At 43.8% G+C, this 16,733-nt stretch overlaps 2 protein-coding genes across 5 annotated transcripts in view; one reads left to right on the top strand and one right to left on the bottom strand.

Moving 5' to 3' along the window:
• LOC100625598 overlaps nucleotides 1-11,378 on the top strand; it is a 25,222-nt gene extending 13,844 nt beyond the window's left edge. Inside the window, exons 3-5 of one of the 4 annotated variants that reach the window (XM_005653307.3) lie at nucleotides 7,150-7,255; nucleotides 7,340-7,371; nucleotides 10,671-11,378. In XM_005653307.3, the coding sequence (XP_005653364.2) occupies nucleotides 7,150-7,255; nucleotides 7,340-7,371; nucleotides 10,671-10,729 (197 nt within the window). In that variant the 3' untranslated portion in view covers nucleotides 10,730-11,378. Of the gene's footprint in view, nucleotides 1-7,149; nucleotides 7,256-7,339 lie in introns of all 4 variants that reach the window. The other 3 variants (XM_013995279.2, XM_021094933.1, XM_021094934.1) reach the window with 3 other exon arrangements.
• ZNF577 (zinc finger protein 577) lies at nucleotides 5,069-16,733 on the bottom strand. The gene is given in 6 exon segments (XM_013995217.2): nucleotides 5,069-5,614; nucleotides 5,617-6,923; nucleotides 11,385-11,480; nucleotides 12,194-12,320; nucleotides 14,542-14,686; nucleotides 16,595-16,733. Coding segments are annotated over 5 exon segments (1,587 nt in total). The 5' UTR covers nucleotides 14,557-14,686; nucleotides 16,595-16,733; the 3' UTR covers nucleotides 5,069-5,572.

Genomic DNA, 16,733 nt, shown 5'->3' with positions numbered 1-16,733 from the left:
GGTATGAGAGTTCAGAGGAGCCTTTAGTCTTGATCCAATTAGAGCCTCCCCCACCCCCACTCCCCGAGGCAATGCTCTTCTCAGGTTCCACTGTGATTCTCCAAACGTGAGGACGTGTTGCCATTCCAGTGGGTGGAAGCCCAGGTTATTCCTGACTTTGCGAAAGCTCCAAGGATGGTTCTGCGTGTCCATTTCCACTGGTTCTTTCTCCAGCCTAGGGAGCTTCCTCACATAAAGGTGCTGATCACAACTTTAAAACTTGTGGGGGAACTCTACAGAATTCTAGAACTTTCTCTTACTGAATGCAGCTCTCCTGTAATCTGCCCCCTGGATTTGAGCCAAGCTGCATTCTCCGAACTCTAAACTCCATCTCAATTCAGGGAGACTGGTGTTCCCGTTGTGGCTCAGGGGTTAACAAACCTGACTAGTATCCATGAGGCCTCGGGTTCAATCCCTGGCCTTGCTTGGTGGGTTAAGGATCCAGCGTTGCCATGAGCTGCGCTGTAGGTCTGAGGCGGCTGGTATCTGCCATTGTTGTGGCTGTGGCACAGGCTGGCAGCTGCAGGTCCGATTCAATCCCTAGCCTGGGAACCTCCATATGCCGCGGGAGTGGCCCAAGAAATGGCAAAAAGACAAAAAAAAAAAAAAAAGAAACAGTCCATTCACATGTTTTCTCTGGTTTTTTTAGTTATTTAAGGTGAGAAGATATGTATATTATTCTGTTGAAGGAAAAGGAATTGTTGGAATTGGCTATAAAAAATATTGGTCAGTATTTAAGTGCAGTATGATATTCATGGATATATTAATTTATATAATCAGAATAGATACAAACTTATGTTTGGCAGCATTTCCAGTAGCATAAATCTCACATTCCTTTAGGACATTTGAGCTCTTTTCCAAGGCTGATAATTTGATTTTTACGTTTCAAGAGCATTCCATGGAATTCATATCTAAAAATCAGTGTAGGATTTTCTTACTAAAGAAAAAAGTATTGGAGTTCCTGTCGTGGAGCAGTGGAAATGAATCTGACTAGGAACCATTAGGTTGCAGGTTCAATCCCTGGCCTTGCTTAGTGGGTTAAGGATCTGGCGTTGCTGTGAGCTGTAGTGTAGGTCACAGACTTGGCTCGGTTCCTGTGTTGCTGTGTCTGTGGTGTAGGCTGGCAGCTGTAGCTCCGATTCAGCCTCTAGCCTGGGAACTCCATATGCTGCCAGTGCGGCCCTAAAAAAAAAAAAAAAAAGACACACACACACACAAAAGAAAAAAGTATTGATGTACTTGGATAATTACTTTAGATAATTACTTCTCTGGGAATATGCTTTTCCAAGTTTATTTAAGGGCTAGGTAGGAATTTATTGAAGTTCTCTGAAATTAATGTTTTTATGGTAGGCAAAATAATGGCAAATCCCAAAGAGTTTTATGTCCGGTTCCCCCGAATCTGTAAATGCGTCACACTGCATGGTAAAGGGGAATTAAGATAGAAGATGGAATTAAGTATTTTAGGACCACAGAAATTGTTTCTAGAGTTTAAAAGGTTCATAGAGAGAAATGTGCCTCAAGATGGATTATACCCAGAGCCTCACTAGATGGATCGATTGATCGATTATTTGATTGATTTATCTTTTTTTTAAAAATCATTTAGGCATTTATTCTTACAATTGTCTAAGCAGATTTAATTTTTAATTTTACAGTAAAATAGCTGGTTAGGCAGTAATGCTGGAATTTAAAACTTGGCCATTGAATCCCACACTCCACTTACTAACAGCTTTGCTCTACTTCCCAAATTTAAAAATGGAATACTTTTGATCATATTCCAAATATATTTTAATTATAGGTATTCTAAAAATGTAGTACTTGACATCTGGCAAATCATGAAGACTCGCTGGATCTTAGTTGCTCCATCTTTAAAATAGTGATGGTTGGGAGTTCCCTGGTGGCCTAGTGGTTAAGGACTTGGCATTGTCACTGCTGTGGTTTGTAGTCACTGCTGTGGTTTGTTGTCACTGCTGTGACTGGGGTTTGACCGGTGACCTGGGAATTTCCCCATGTGGTTGTTATGGCCAGAAGTAATAAAACATAAAATAAAATGGTGATTATTTTATTTTCCTGTGATATCACACATTTGTATGTTATCTCTTGCCATCACAATCAGCTCTAATATAGTCTCACTGTGCCCAGTTAGTATTTCGCAGCTTATTCCAACTTCTTTATTACTTTGTCTCTGGTGCAAGTTGCTTAACTTCTGTGCCTTACTTTCCTGTCTATAAACTGGCGGCAACAGCAGAAATTGCATATTAGAGTTAAAGGAATGAAATGAGTTAATTCATCTAAAGCTATGCCTGACTCATGTTAAATGTTAGCTATTACTCTTGTTGTTTTAATTGTTATTAAAACTACTTTCACATACATACATGTTCCTGCTTGATCTTCCCAGTGTTGCTGAGGGTATAGACAGGGTAGATTTCATTAAACCCCTTTTATATTAGAGAGGATCAAGAATTCGAGAGGTAAGGGACTTACCCAAGGTCACGGGAGCTCTCATGTGGCCGAAGAGAACAGGAACAGTAGGTCTGTTTAACCCCATCTTTTATGCACATATATGAGAGAAATGACCAGGTCTGTCAGTCATCAGAAAACCCAATTCTAGATTTAACAAATACAGTAGAAAATAAATTCAGCTGCAGATAATTTATAGAATGCTTCCTCCCCAAGTGAAAATTTCACTGTAAGATTTTCCTAAATAATAAATTCCCCCTAAATAGTTAAAACAAGATCCAACTTAGAAGAAAACTATTTCCCTGCAGGGCATATTTATACTAACTTTTCCCACCTGAGCTTTGTGCCAAAGCAGCATGGGAGGACATTAGCTGTTCAACAGGCATAGCTGCAGTGGGAAGGAGCCTGGGTCTAGAGTCAGGAACCAGGAGACACCGACTCCCCACATCAGTGGTCCTGAGAGTCATCTGGTCACAGTGCTATGTGGCTTTAGAGTTTATAAAATGCTTCCACATTGTGAGATTCAACTGAGGGAAGAGTTTGGACCTGACCATCTCTTCAGTATCTATTTCTAAACGGTAATTCTCCAAAAAGTTGTAGAAGAAGTTTCTTATATATCAGTGTTGTAGATCTAAAAAAGGTAGAAAGAACTAAGCTTGGCAACCATGGCGTTGTGCAAAAAATAAAAACAAAAATGCATGTCATCTCCGGGCTGGGCTACTTTCTGTCGGGCAGTTTATTGCCTTGTTTTTAGCCTGGCTAATTATAGATTTTCTAAATACCATGCGGATTAACATGCTCTATGTTTACAAGTACATAAAGTGTACACTGAGCAAAACAGTGGACTTCCAAAGTGGGCGGGGAATGCACCTCAGGGCTTCTGGCAGGACTGTCATTAGAATCTCTGTCTGTCACAGACACTGGGGCATTAGGCATGTGGGACAAGTCCCCTCATCTAGGTTTTAGAGGGCTAGTTTTGACAGGAGGGCATGTAGCAGCCTGACAAGGTCTCATCCACACCTTTGTTTGAGAGAAGGAGGGATTATGGGGGATGGAAGGGTAAGAGCAGCTCCTACGTGTGTGGTTGGTTTCCTCAGCAAATGTAAATATTGAATGCTTGCTACGTGTTAGGCTGGGCGCTGTGCTGGGTTAAGGGGAAAACAAAGATGGATTATACCCAGAGCCTCACCAATACTAGACTGATTGATCTGACTATTTGATTGATTTATCTTTTTAGGACTGCACCTGCAGCATATGGAAGTTCCCAGGCTAGGAGCTGCATCAGAACTGTAGCTGCTGGCCTGCACCACAGCCACAGCCGTGCAGAATCAGAGCCTCATCTGGAACCTACACCACAGCTCATGGCAATGCTGGATCGGTAACCCACTGAGTGAGGCTAGGGATTGAACCCACATCCTCATGGTTACTAGTCAGATTCTGAGCCACAGCGGAACTCCCATATTAGACTTAGATGATGAGATTTGACACTCCTGAGCTGATGAGTTTTAGGTAAGGTTTTTTTTTTGGGGGGGGGGGTTATTTGTTTTTGTTTGGCTGCATCAGCAGCATGCAAAAATCCCCAGGCCAGGGATCAAACCTTCACCATAGTAGTGACCCAAGTCACACCAGTGACAATGCCAGATCCGTAACTGCCAAGCAACCAGGAAACTCCTAGGTGAGATTTGAGACTTTGAGTTGGTGCTGTAATGGGTTGAGACATTTGGAGATGTCAGAATAGGATGAATGCATTTTGGTTTGGGATGGACATGACTCACTGGGTGCCAAAGGGTTGTCTCTGGTAGGCAGAATAATGGCTTCCCAAAGATGTCTCCATCCTAATCTCCAGGACCTCTGAATATATTTTATTATAAGGCAAAGGGGACATCAGGTGGTAAATACAGTTTAAGTGGCTAATTATCTTATTTTAAGATAGGAGATTATCCTGGACTATCTGGGTGGGCCCAATATAATCACATGGAAGGAAGAGGTGGGAAAATGAGTGTTAGAGTGAATGAAAGAGAGGACCAGCCATTGCTGGCTTTTAGAAAGGAAAAGGGGCTGCAAGCCATGGAATTTGGGCAGCTTCTAGAAGTTGGAAAAGCAAAGAGACAGATTCTCCTCTAGAGCCTCCAAAAAGAAATGCAACCTTGCCAACAAGCTTATTTTTAGTCCAGAGAGATGCATTTTGGGCTTCAGGCTTGCAGAATAATAAATTGTGTTGTGGAAACTGGTGACAGCAGCCATAAGAAACTAATACAGCTGTACTTCTATATTCACTATATTCTTAGGTTTTCACTGCATAATGTAATTTCTGGTGTCCAAGGTTTCCCTTTTTTTCTTTTTTCTTTTTTGTCTTTCAGGACCATACCCACACCATATGTTTAAGTTCCCAGGCTAGGGGTCGAATCAGAGCTATAGCTGCCAGCCTACATCACAGCCACAGCCGAGCTGCGTGTTTGACCTATACCTCAGCTCATGGCAACACCGGGTCCTTAACCCACTGAGTGAGGCCAGGGATTGAACCCGCATCCTCAGGGATAATAGTTAGGTGTTACCACTGAGCCATGACAGGAACTTCCAAGAAGGTTAACTTTATTAGAGAAGTCTTTCCCACTCTCCCAAGGTAAAATTGTGATATATGAGTTAGGCTGGTGATAGAATTTCCATTTTTTAAAAAAATTGCTTTCAGGGGTTCTTCTTTCCTATGGGTTCTTCCATATCTACTAAACATGGTTTCCACATTCAGTGCCTCTAGGGGTGTCTTTCCATGCTTCTCTGACAAGTCATAAGGTACAATTATCATTGAAAAACCATCACATTCTTTCCCAAGGTTTTGGCCCTGTGGGAACTCTTTGCTATCAAGTACATTATCACCTCTAGGAAAAGGCTTCCCCAAGAGCTGCATTTCTGGTCTAATATGATTTCACTGATATTTACTAACTTCTCATGGCCATGTCCTCCACAATCACTACATCCATAGCATTTCTGTCCTAAGTGGGCTCTGACACATAATGAAGGTGGGGAGGACTCTGGCTAAAGACTTTTCCCCATCTCTGGTATCAGAGGATTTTTTTTCCTACACAATGTCTGTAACATATAAGACATAATTACTGGAGGGGTTGTCACATCCACTGCATTTGCAAGGCTTATTCCCTGTGTAAGTTCCCGATTATCTAATGAAGCTTGGCTTTTCAGAAAAGGCTGGTCCACAGTCATTACGTTTCTGCCGCCGAGGAGCTCGCTGGTGTTTAATAAGGGCTGGGTTTCTGAAGATGTTTCCACAGGCACTGTGTTCACAGGGTTCTGCTCTGGTATGAATTCATTCAGGCATAATGAGCTATGACTCCCTGAGGAAGGTTTCTCCAGCTTCAGTGAATCTACAGCTTTCTCCGTCGTGTGAGTTTTCTTATGTTTAATAAGGACTGACATGTGGGCAAAGGCTTTGCCGCATTCACTGCAGGCATATGGTCTCTCGCCAGTGTGAGTCCGCTGATGCTGGATGAGCTTGGACTTGCTTCTGAAGGCTTTTTCACAATCGCTGCATTCATATGGCTTCTCTCCTGTATGAATTCTCTGATGTTTGGTCAGGTCTGACTTAAAAAAGAAGGTCCTTCCACATTCGCTGCATTCGTAAGGCTTCTCTCCTGTGTGCAGTCTTTGGTGTGCAATGAGATAAGCCTTCTGGGAAAAGGCTTTCCCACACACGCTGCATCCATAGAGCTTCTCTCCAGTGTGAGATTGCTGATGCCTATTGAGCCGGCACTTCCGGCTGAAGGCTTTTCCACATTCGCTGCATCTATAAGGTTTCTCTCCTGTATGTGTCCTCTGATGGACCATGAGCTGTGACTTTCTGGAAAAGGCTTTCCCACATTCATTGCATTCATGGGGTTTCTCTCCTGTATGAGTTCTCTGGTGTTCCGTGAGCTGAATCTTCCTCATGAATGTTTTTCCGCATTCACTGCATCCATGGGGTTTCTCTCCTCTTTCAGTTCTCTGATGTCGAATGAGCTGTGCCTTCATGGAGAAGGTTTTCCCACACTCACTGCATTCATGTGGTTTCTTTCCTGGGTAAGTTTTCTGATGGTCATTGAGCTGTGATTTAGTGCTACTGGGTTTAACACAACCATGGTATTTAATTCCCATAAGAGTGTTATCATGGTGGAGACAGAGAGATGATTTCCCACATCTACCAAACTCATCAGAATCCTTTACTGTATGTCTTCTATTCTCAATAACAAAACCTAAAGGTGATTTCAAACTTTTATAATGTGAGCCAAACTTACTGGGTCTTTGTGTTAAAGGAACAAGGCTTTTGCATAAATCGAAATTATTTCCAAGTGCATAGCTTTGCTGACAGCTTTCCAAAGTTTTAATCCTGTTTTGCTTTTCTGAGTGCCATTGCATAGGGTCAAGCTCCCATATTTCGTCTAGGAAAAAGAACAATGAAAACATCCATGATCATTTTAGGGGGAAAAAGAGGGGTACAAAATGGGATCTTATAAGATCCAGTTCTAAGAGAAATGTACCCTATGGAAATACAGCCTATGCTCTGTGAGAAAAATGAACATTATAAAATGGCAAAAGGAAAAACAGCTACTTTAGAATCAATGATGAATAGTCTCCAATGAATGTGGACATCTTCTTTCCAAATAGGACCTTGCAAAATGGGGACAGAAGTAGGAATAGAACCACACTGTGATTGGAATACAACAAAAGAAGATGAAAGAGATGTATCCATTCATCCAACAAACACTGAATGGTTGGTGTTTGGGAATATATTAGAATAGTAGAATTAGTATGTCACTACAGTGTGATTAATATATCCTGTCTCTCTGTATTCTAGGAACAGGAGGGGAAGAGAGCAAGAATCAAGAGGTAAGCAAAGAAGTAAGAAAATTACAGGACATGAAAAATGGTATGGAGGAAGTGATGGAGTAGCAGTAAGTCAATCTTAAAGTAGTCATCCACAAGGGAAAACAGAGGATAAGAATGAGCAATGTTATGCAAATAACTAGATGGAGACTATTGCAAGAAGAGGGAACAGCAAATGCAAAACCCAGAAAACTGATCAAGAAACATAAGGGAGGTTGGCATAACTGAACTCTCCTGAGTTTGAGTGAAATAGAAACAGCTAAGTTTGGAAAGGTAGGTAGAATCAAGAGCATAAAGATCTTTTAGACTTTCTTAAAGACTGGATTTTCTGCTAAGAACAATGGCAGTAAGCAACCAAAAATTTGGGGGGCAGAAATACAACATGTTTGAATTGATATTTTCAAATGGTCACATGACTCATACAGAGAATGAATTGGAGAAATAAACTGTTGAGGCAATGGAAGAGTTTAGGCAAGAGATAACAATAACTTCAGCATGAATGACTGACTACCATGGAGACGGAAAAATGTACAAACACAAAGTACGTAGTATGGAAGAGGAAAAGGCAGGTATAGAAGAGAGAAGATAAGCCCTACCATCAGAAAGAATGCTGAAGGCATAAAAGGGAAGAATCAAGGATAGTTCTTCAATATGCGGCTTAAGCATGTATGTAGGAGCTCATGCCATTTAATAAGATGTGGAAGAATAAGGACGTGGGTTCAGCATTTGTGGTGAATCAAGTGCTCCATTTTGAGGTATACAACGGGTGTGAAATGATAAATACATATTCAAGAGAGAATAGGAGGTATCCAGTTATGTCTGTGAGTATGGAGAAAGTCCTAGACTTAAGGTAACAATTTTAAGTCATGAGTATATAAATGATTGAGTAGAGAAAGAGGAGGGCCCAGGACAAAGGGATTCTAAGTTTTAGAGTTTGGGGACAGGGATATGCAGAGAACATGAAAAGCCCATCCAAAGACATCACACCATATCTACACTGATCAAACAAGGGAGCAACATGGATTTTAGTAACAAAGGGTTAGAACTGGGAAATCAGAATGTAGGATTCATAGCATCTGATTCCAAGATTACCAAGTAAAAATTCAATAATCACCCACTAAATTTTTCTCCTCTCATTCCAACTACACACCAAAATTAAGCTCTCCTAAAACACCAATCACCTATTTAATACTGTAGTTAATACTCTCCTTTCTATGTAGGTGTGATAAAACCTCACATGATCCAGTATATCCAAGAGAATTTTTAAAATTCATCCCTGGGCCATCTACCCATATGCCATGTACTGATTGGGAGAAATATCCCCTTCTTTGGTCATAGTGTAACTGTACTGAGAGCTGCCCCATCAGGCTTTCGGCAGTGATGGAAATGTTCTACACTGGGTTTTCCAACGTGGTGGCCACTAACCATGTACGTCTGCTGAGCACTTGAACATGGCTAGAAGGACTGCAGAAATAAATTTGTAATTTTCCTTAATGTTAATTACATTTAAATTTAAGTAGCCCCCATGTGGCCAGTGGCCAACACACAGGTATAGCCCATATCCTATAACTGCCATTATAATGTATTTAATAAACTCATCTCCAAATGTTCTACTTTCCACTAATGCCAGAGTTTTCCTTAAACTCTGTTCCTACATCATCTCTGGCACCCATCTGAGAAGAGATTCTGAAAAATCATTCCCTATCCAGGACTAAAACATTCATCTGCCTTATCTTCCATTTATTCTAGAACTCCAAGGTATATTTTCCTATCATTATAATGTTACCACACAGCTATCAAGCAAAACTCTCCAGAACTAGCCAAGAAAGACAAGACAAAACCAAATCCACACTTTCTGAGCCAACGGTTAACGTAAGATCCAATGTAATCAGCCATTTTCTTAGACAGTTTCCTACAGGCCGATCTATTAACAGTCTCCCACTTTGCTTTCCTCATTTCCATCTTCAGAATCTTCTTTTTATATTATTGTTGACCAACAAGGCCTTCTATCATTTTTATTTAAAACTCAGCTCTCTTGGAATTCCCTTGGTGGCTCAGTGGGTTAAGGATCTAGTGTTGTCACTGCAGCGGCTTGGGTTACTGGTGTGGCACAGGTTTGATCCCTGGCCTGGGAACTTCCACATGCTGATAGCACAGCCAAAAACAAAACAAAACAAAACAAACAAACAAAAACACCCCAGCTCTCTTTCTTGCAGAAATTACTTTATTATGCTCTCAAAAAAAAAAAAAATTTAAAAACCCTACAACTTTATCCTCTCTGTAACACTTTATCAAAGCTCAGTTTTCTCTGATTTTGTAAAGGTCTTTGTCTCTACCTCATAACCAAATGTTAAAAATTTCAGAATATTATGCACCTATGTCAACCCTTCCCAACAGAGACTTGTACCCTTGGAAGGTGTTTCCATATTACATTACATCTGAATCTCACTTGGGGCATATGAGAGTGGTGGTCCTTCAACTGCAGGGGTCAAAGCAGCATAGCCTGGCAAGCCTTTCAAAAACTTCATGGGCCCGAGGTCACTCCCCACACGTGGCAAATCAGAAGCTGAATCTCAAGAGACAAAGCCTAGAGTTGGAAAAGGCTCCCACATAGTTTACACATGTCCCTGATGAAAAAACAAAATTGAAACCCTAATGAGGAGTTCCCGTTATGGCTCAGTGGTTAACAAACCTGATTAGCATTCATGAGGATGTGGGTTTGATCCCTGGCCTCACTCAGTGGGTTAAGAATCTGGGGTTGCTGTGAGATGTGGTGTAGGTTGAAGACATGGCTCGGATCTGGTGTTGCTGTGGCTGTGGTGTATACAGGCTGGTGGCTACAGCTCTGATTGGACCCCTGGCCTGGGAACCTCCATATGCTGCAAGTGCCGCCCTAAAAAGCCAAAAAAAAAAAAAAAAAAAAAAGAATAAGATTCAGATCCTTTTCTCTTTATGGAGAAAGCCTCATACCAACCAGGAAAACAATAAAATATATGGTCATGACTGAGTTAATGCATGTAGATACAAAAGAGATAGGAAGTCAGGAAACAGGGAGTTCTGAGTGTGCCCTGGAATTTCTTGGACAGGAAGGGAAAGTGTAAAAAAGTGAAAGAAGACAGTATCTGAATGTAAAAAAATGCAACGCAATCAAATGCCCAGATGCCCTCAGGTTGTTAGACACCATCTGTTGCATTCAGTAAAACAGATCACTTCCTCCTTGGAATGATTCTGTCACTTATTTCTGGGACATCTTCTGACCCTTTTCCTACCATAACCCTGATACTTCTTTTTATATTTGGCAGGGTTCTTATCTTCTCAACCTCAAAAAATAAATGTGCAGAGTTCCCTTGTGGTGCAGTAGGTTAAGAACCTGGCGTTGTCACTGCAGTGGCTCGGGATCGCTGCTGCGGCTTGGGATCAGTCCCTGGCCCAGGAACTTTCACATGCCACAGGTGTGGTGAGAGAAAAACAAAAACAGAATCTGAAAGGTGGGGACACAGAGGGTGACTCAGTATATGGGGTGCCCTGCGAGACGAGGTGTGTGTGGTTTTCAGATGAACGAAGGTGAGCTGGGCTGCCAGGGAGGGCTACTGGCCTTTCAAAGGGGGCAGGGACATTCCAGAGGTAAGGAGAGCGTGAAGTGCAAAGCGCACTGTGTATCTAGTGAGGGCATCTCACAGCAGGTAAGGTGGAGAACAGGAAGTGAGACCCCTGCAGAAGGAGACATGGGGAAGGCGTGACTGAACACGCGGGAGGAATGGAACCGGGTTAAGACATCAAGGTCCTGGATGAGACCAACTGCAATCAGAGCCAGAAAATTCAAAAAAGAAAGACATCTAATGGCAGGCAAAGAAGAACAGCCCTAATGAAGAGCACCAAGAAAGGTGTTCGGTTGCTGGTCACCAACTGGTATAAGGAAAGTTCTCGAGACAACGTTTCAAAAGTGTCAACCTTTCACTGACCAGCTGGAATTTTTAGGTCATTTCTCCCCATTTTCTTGGTTTTCACTCACTCACCTGGGCAGGTGGGACTCTGGGCTGCTCCCTCCCTTCTCCAAGGGGGTTCTCCTTGCTCCAACCGGAAGAGTGCATCTGGTTTGGGAGCTTCGTAACCTGCAAATGGAAAATGACGGAATGCTTAGCACCAAGTATTGGAGCCTGAGGAATCTACCAAAACTAGAGAAAGCTTTATTTCAGGGACCACATCACGTATACTTTGGTAAAGTGAGGACCTTCAACTCGGCAGGGGAGCACGTACGCGCTAAGACGACCTGTGATGCTGTGGGCCAAACCGGGAAGTGCTCCAGGAACCCTACAGAGGCCACCAAATGAGAAAGGGGAGGCAGCTGACTGTGATGCTGTTTGCCGGGCTGTGCCCCACAGGCCTGCAAGCCCTGTACTTGCCCAGCCTCAAGACTGAGGAAAGAGCCTGCAGGCAGCAACCGAGACATCAGTGGCTTGACAACTGCTTCTCCATGTCTGAAGCAGAGCCCTAGAGGGACAGCCCACCATGTGCACAGACGGCAGGCAGGACATGGAGGCAGCCTTTGCTCCCAGAGGGGTCCGGGGAGGGTACCAGTTATGGGGGAAAATGGACATGAGGTTGGAACCCAGCAGAGAGGCACCCCCCTCCTTGCCCCTTTGAGAAGCTCTCACAGTGGAGATGTCCTGTGTCACCAGGGTATCACCAGCTGGGCCTAGGGCAAGCCTGTGGCAAGGTCAGTCACGTGAGTAGGTGCAGGTGAGGCAGGCACTGGCCGAGCAGAGGGTGTACAGAGAACAAGAGAACAGCCATCTCGAGGGGCCTGACCGTACACCATCCTTACCTACTGACACTAGGCTGTGGCAGATCTCCAACGTGACCTCCCTATACAGGTCCTTCTGAAATGGATCCAGTAGCCGCCACTCCTCCAGGGTGAAACCCACAGCCACGTCCTCGAAGGACAAAGGTCTCTGTAATAACAAATTCCAGTGCCATGCTCAGTGGAATACATGATGTGGGAAGGGGGGCAGGAGGTAAATTACACGGCTGGGACTGGTTCACATCCTGTGGCCCACGTATCTTAGTCCACTGGGGGGCTGGAACGAAATACCACGGGCCAGGGAGCTTATATCAACAAATATATTTCTCGCAGTTGTGGAGGCTGGGAAGTCTGAGATCGGGGTGCCAGCAGGGCCGTATTCTGGCGAGGGCCTGCTTTCTGGTTCAAAGAGCACACCGTCTCACGGTGCTCTCACAGAGAAGGGCGGGGGATCTCGGTGCAGCTGCTTTTAGAAGAACACGAATTCCATTCGTAAAGCCCTCACCCTTATAACCTACACCCCTCCCAGAGCCCCACCTCCTAATACCATCGTCTCTGGGGTTAGGATTTCAACATACGAATTTTGGGGGCACACAAACATTCAAACTGCAGCCCTGTGGAATTCTACCAGTTAGTCCTTCCCAGCCTAAAAAAAAAAAAGTACCAAAATAATATTTGCATAGATATAAAAAACATTGTATAGTAAGAATGTCTTTGTTTATAAGAGTGAAAAATCTATCAGTAATTGAACTTTTTTTTGGCTGCACCCACGGCATGCAGAAGTTCCCTGGCCAGGGATCAGACTCATGCCACAGCAGTAACTTGAGCCATGGCAGCAACAATGCCAGATCCTTAACTGCTAAGCCACTAGGGAACTCCTGAAAATCTATCAATAATTTAAATGTCCAAAAGAGAGGAAAGGAGGGTGTGCCACACCTCCGAGCTATGAAAAGCTATACAGACATTAAAATCCATGAGGCAGATATCAGTGATCTTCAAGGCATTCTCTCAAATGAAAAAAATCAAGCTCCCAAATAGCATATATATGGTATGACCCTAGGCATGTGAAAAATCAACTATACAATGCATAGGAGTTCCCGTCGTAGCCCAGCGGAAACGAATCCCATCACGAACCATGAGGTTGTGGGTTCGATCCCTGGCCTCACTCAGTGGGTTAAGGATCTGGTGTTGCCGTGAGCTGTGGTGTAGGCCGGCAGCTGTAGCTCCGAATAAACCCCTAGCCTGGGAACCTCTGTGTGCTGCAAGTGCAGCCCTTAAAAAAAAAAAAAAGAAGAATGCATATCTATACATAGAGGAGTGTATATATAAAATATATACGTAAGTTATATAAATATAAATATAGATACATTTTACCACATGTCACTTGTAGAAGGAGACCCAAACCATTAACATTTGTTACCCTTTGAGTTGGGGGTTGGGCAGGAAAAAGGTAACGGGATTGTTTCTTTTGGTACAAATACTTCTGTTTGCCTGACTCTCTTGCATGCAGATGTAGCTGTGTATCATTTGAGTTCCCAGAGTTTCTGCTCTGGCACAACGGGTTAAGAATCCAACTGCATTGGGTCAGGTTGCTGTGGAGGTGTGGGTTTGATCCCTGGCGCACTGCAGTGGGTTAAAGGATCCAGTGTTGCTGCAGCTTTAGCTAGGTTGCAGCTACAGCTCAGATTCAATCCCTGGCCCAGGAACTTCCATACGCCATGGGTGTGGCTATAAAAACAAACAAACAAAAATCACACAAGGACCAAACCAAGAATGATTGGCTCATTTTTTTTTTTTTTTCTTTTTGTCTTTTGTTGTTGTTGTTGTTGTTGCTATTTCTTGGGCCGCTCCCGAGGCATATGGAGGTTCCGAGGCTAGGGGTTGAATCGGAGCTGTAGCCACAGGCCTACGCCAGAGCCACAGCAACGCGGGATCCGAGCCGCGTCTGCAACCTACACCACAGCTCACGGCAACGCCGGATCGTTAACCCACTGAGCAAGGGCAGGGACCGAACCCGCAACCTCATGGTTCCTAGTCGGATTCGTTAACCACTGTGCCACGACGGGAACTCCTTTTTTGTTTTATTTACTTATTTCATCTTTTTAGGGCTGTACCTGCGGCATATGGAAGTTCCCAGGGTGGGGGTTCAATCAGAGCTACCGCTGCTGGCCTACACCACAGCCACAGCCACGCCAGATCCAAGCCTCGCTTGTGACCTACACCACAGCTCATGGCAATGCCGGATCAAACCCCTGTCCTCAGGATACTAGTCAGGCTCATTACTGCTGAGCCACAACAGGAACTCCTGTTTTTTCAAAGCTTCCACAAATCCACTGGGAAACAAAGGATAAAAGAGATTAAAAAAACCTCACCTGGCCCTTGATCATCTCCAGTTCTAAGGGCAGGCTTGTACCTCTAGGGCAGGCTCTGTCTTCTGTCTCTCTGGGCCTGACTTAGAACCATGAGATTGCGGGTTTGATCTCTGGCCTCGCTCAGTGGGTTAAGGATCTGGCATTGCTGTGAAAAAAAAAAAAAAGAAAAGAAAAAGAGGAGTTCCCATCATGGCTCAGTGGTTAACGAATCCAACTAGGAACGATGTGGTTGCGAGTTTGATCCCTGTCCTTGCTCAGTGGGTTAAAAGATCCAGCGTTGCCATGAGCTGTGGTGTTGGTCGCAGATGCAGCTCAGGTGCCGTGTTGCTGTGGCCCTGGCATAGGCTGGTGGCTACAGCTCCAATTAGATCCCTAGCCTGGGAACCTCCATATGCCACAAGTGTGGCCCTAGAAAAAAAGACAAAAGACCAAAAAAAAAAAAAACAAAAGAGAGAGAAAGAAAGAAAATTTTAAAGAGAGAGAAATTATAAATGAAAATAAAATTAAAAAGCCTTTGAGGAAGTTCCCATTGTGGCTCAGTGGGTTAAGAACCCCACTAGAATCTGTGAGGATGGAGGTTTGATCCCTGGCCTCTGGGGGTTAAGGATCCAGCGTTGCAATGAGCTGTGGTGTAAATCTTGGATGGGGCTCAGATCTTGTGTGGCTGTGGCTGTGGTGTAGGCCAGCATCTGCAGCTCTGATTTGACCCTTAGCCTGGGAACTTCCATATGCCACAAGTGCAGCCCTAACAACAACAACAACACAAAGCCTTTGAGGGGAGAAAGGGAGGGATAAACTAGGAGTTTGGGATTAAAATATACACACTATCTTATTTAAAATAGATTACCAGCAAGGACCTATTGTATAGCACAGGGAACTATACTTGTATCTTGTAATAACCTATAATGGGAGAGAATAAAAAAAAATAATATGGGAGTTCCCATCATGGCTCAGTGGAAACGAATCCGACTAGGATCCATGAGGACCCAGGTTCGATCCCTGGCCTTGCTCAGTGGGTTAAGGATCCAGTGTTGCTGTGAGCTGTGGTGTAGATTGCTCAGATCTGGCGTGGCTGTGGTGTAGAATGGCGGCTACAGCTCTGATTCAGCACCTAGCCTGGGAATCTCCATATGCCTTGGCTGCAACCCTAAAAAACAAAACAAAATTTTTTTTGCTCTTGGCATTTCGTAAAATTAGACTAAACAAAGAAAGAGGGAGTGGGATCATGGAGGGGGGACACCATTTCAGTCACAACAAAAATGTAAACTACTTACAAATAAACATAAAAGACACAATGAAAATACACAAATACATTACAGCTGATTTAAGAACAAAAAGAAACAAAACACAGAAAACAAAACAAAACTTGAGTTAGAGGAAATCCATCACACGTTCCTGAAAGTGTAGTACTTAAACATATATATGTTAGTTCTACACAAATTAAAACAACCACTGGTTGGAACATAAGTGTAACAGTTTTTTTAAAAAGAAAAGAAGAAAACTTCCGAAGAGTTTCTAATGTCAAAATGATTATGACAGGATGTTGGATTAAAAATGTAAAAAGTTATGCCAATACCGACACACCTGATTCCAATACTGAAAATGAAATACACTAAATTTTAAAGAGAACTGTTTTCTGGAGGAGTATAGGATGTCATTATTTGGGTCAGGCTGTGTTTTCAGTTGGAATATGCAGTAAACACCGACGCAAGAGGACCAGAAACCCCATCTCTAAAATTAGACCCGCGGTAAGCTCCCCCAAAGCTGGCTCGGATGGGGACACGACGCCCAGTTCCCCCAACCGAAAACATTCCAAAGCCTACTCGGCAAGGGGACCTCCCAAGTTCTGGTCGCAACACAGAACCGCGTGAGCTCCCCTCCACGGGGAACTCTCAGCACGGAGCCCCCGACTGATCCACTAACACAGAACACCCCAGAGAGGATTACCGCTCGCTTCCCCACAACACGGACCCCCTGCTTGGTCCGGAACAACAAAAAACAGCCCCAACGCGCTCTCCCCGGCTCGGAAACACGCCCAGAACCTGACACTGACCTGATGGACGATCTCCGTCTCCACTGCCGGTGGCAAAGCATCGGACCACTGTTTGAAAACTTTACCCCACAATCGGTAGTCCAGCGACCAACCCCGGCAGCTAACAAGACCCCCAAAAGCTGCAAGAATGGAGGCCAAC

This window comes from Sus scrofa, chromosome 6 (assembly GCF_000003025.6).
Source record: "Sus scrofa isolate TJ Tabasco breed Duroc chromosome 6, Sscrofa11.1, whole genome shotgun sequence".
Lineage (NCBI taxonomy): Eukaryota > Metazoa > Chordata > Mammalia > Artiodactyla > Suidae > Sus > Sus scrofa.
This window is presented reverse-complemented; position numbering and strand designations above follow the sequence as displayed.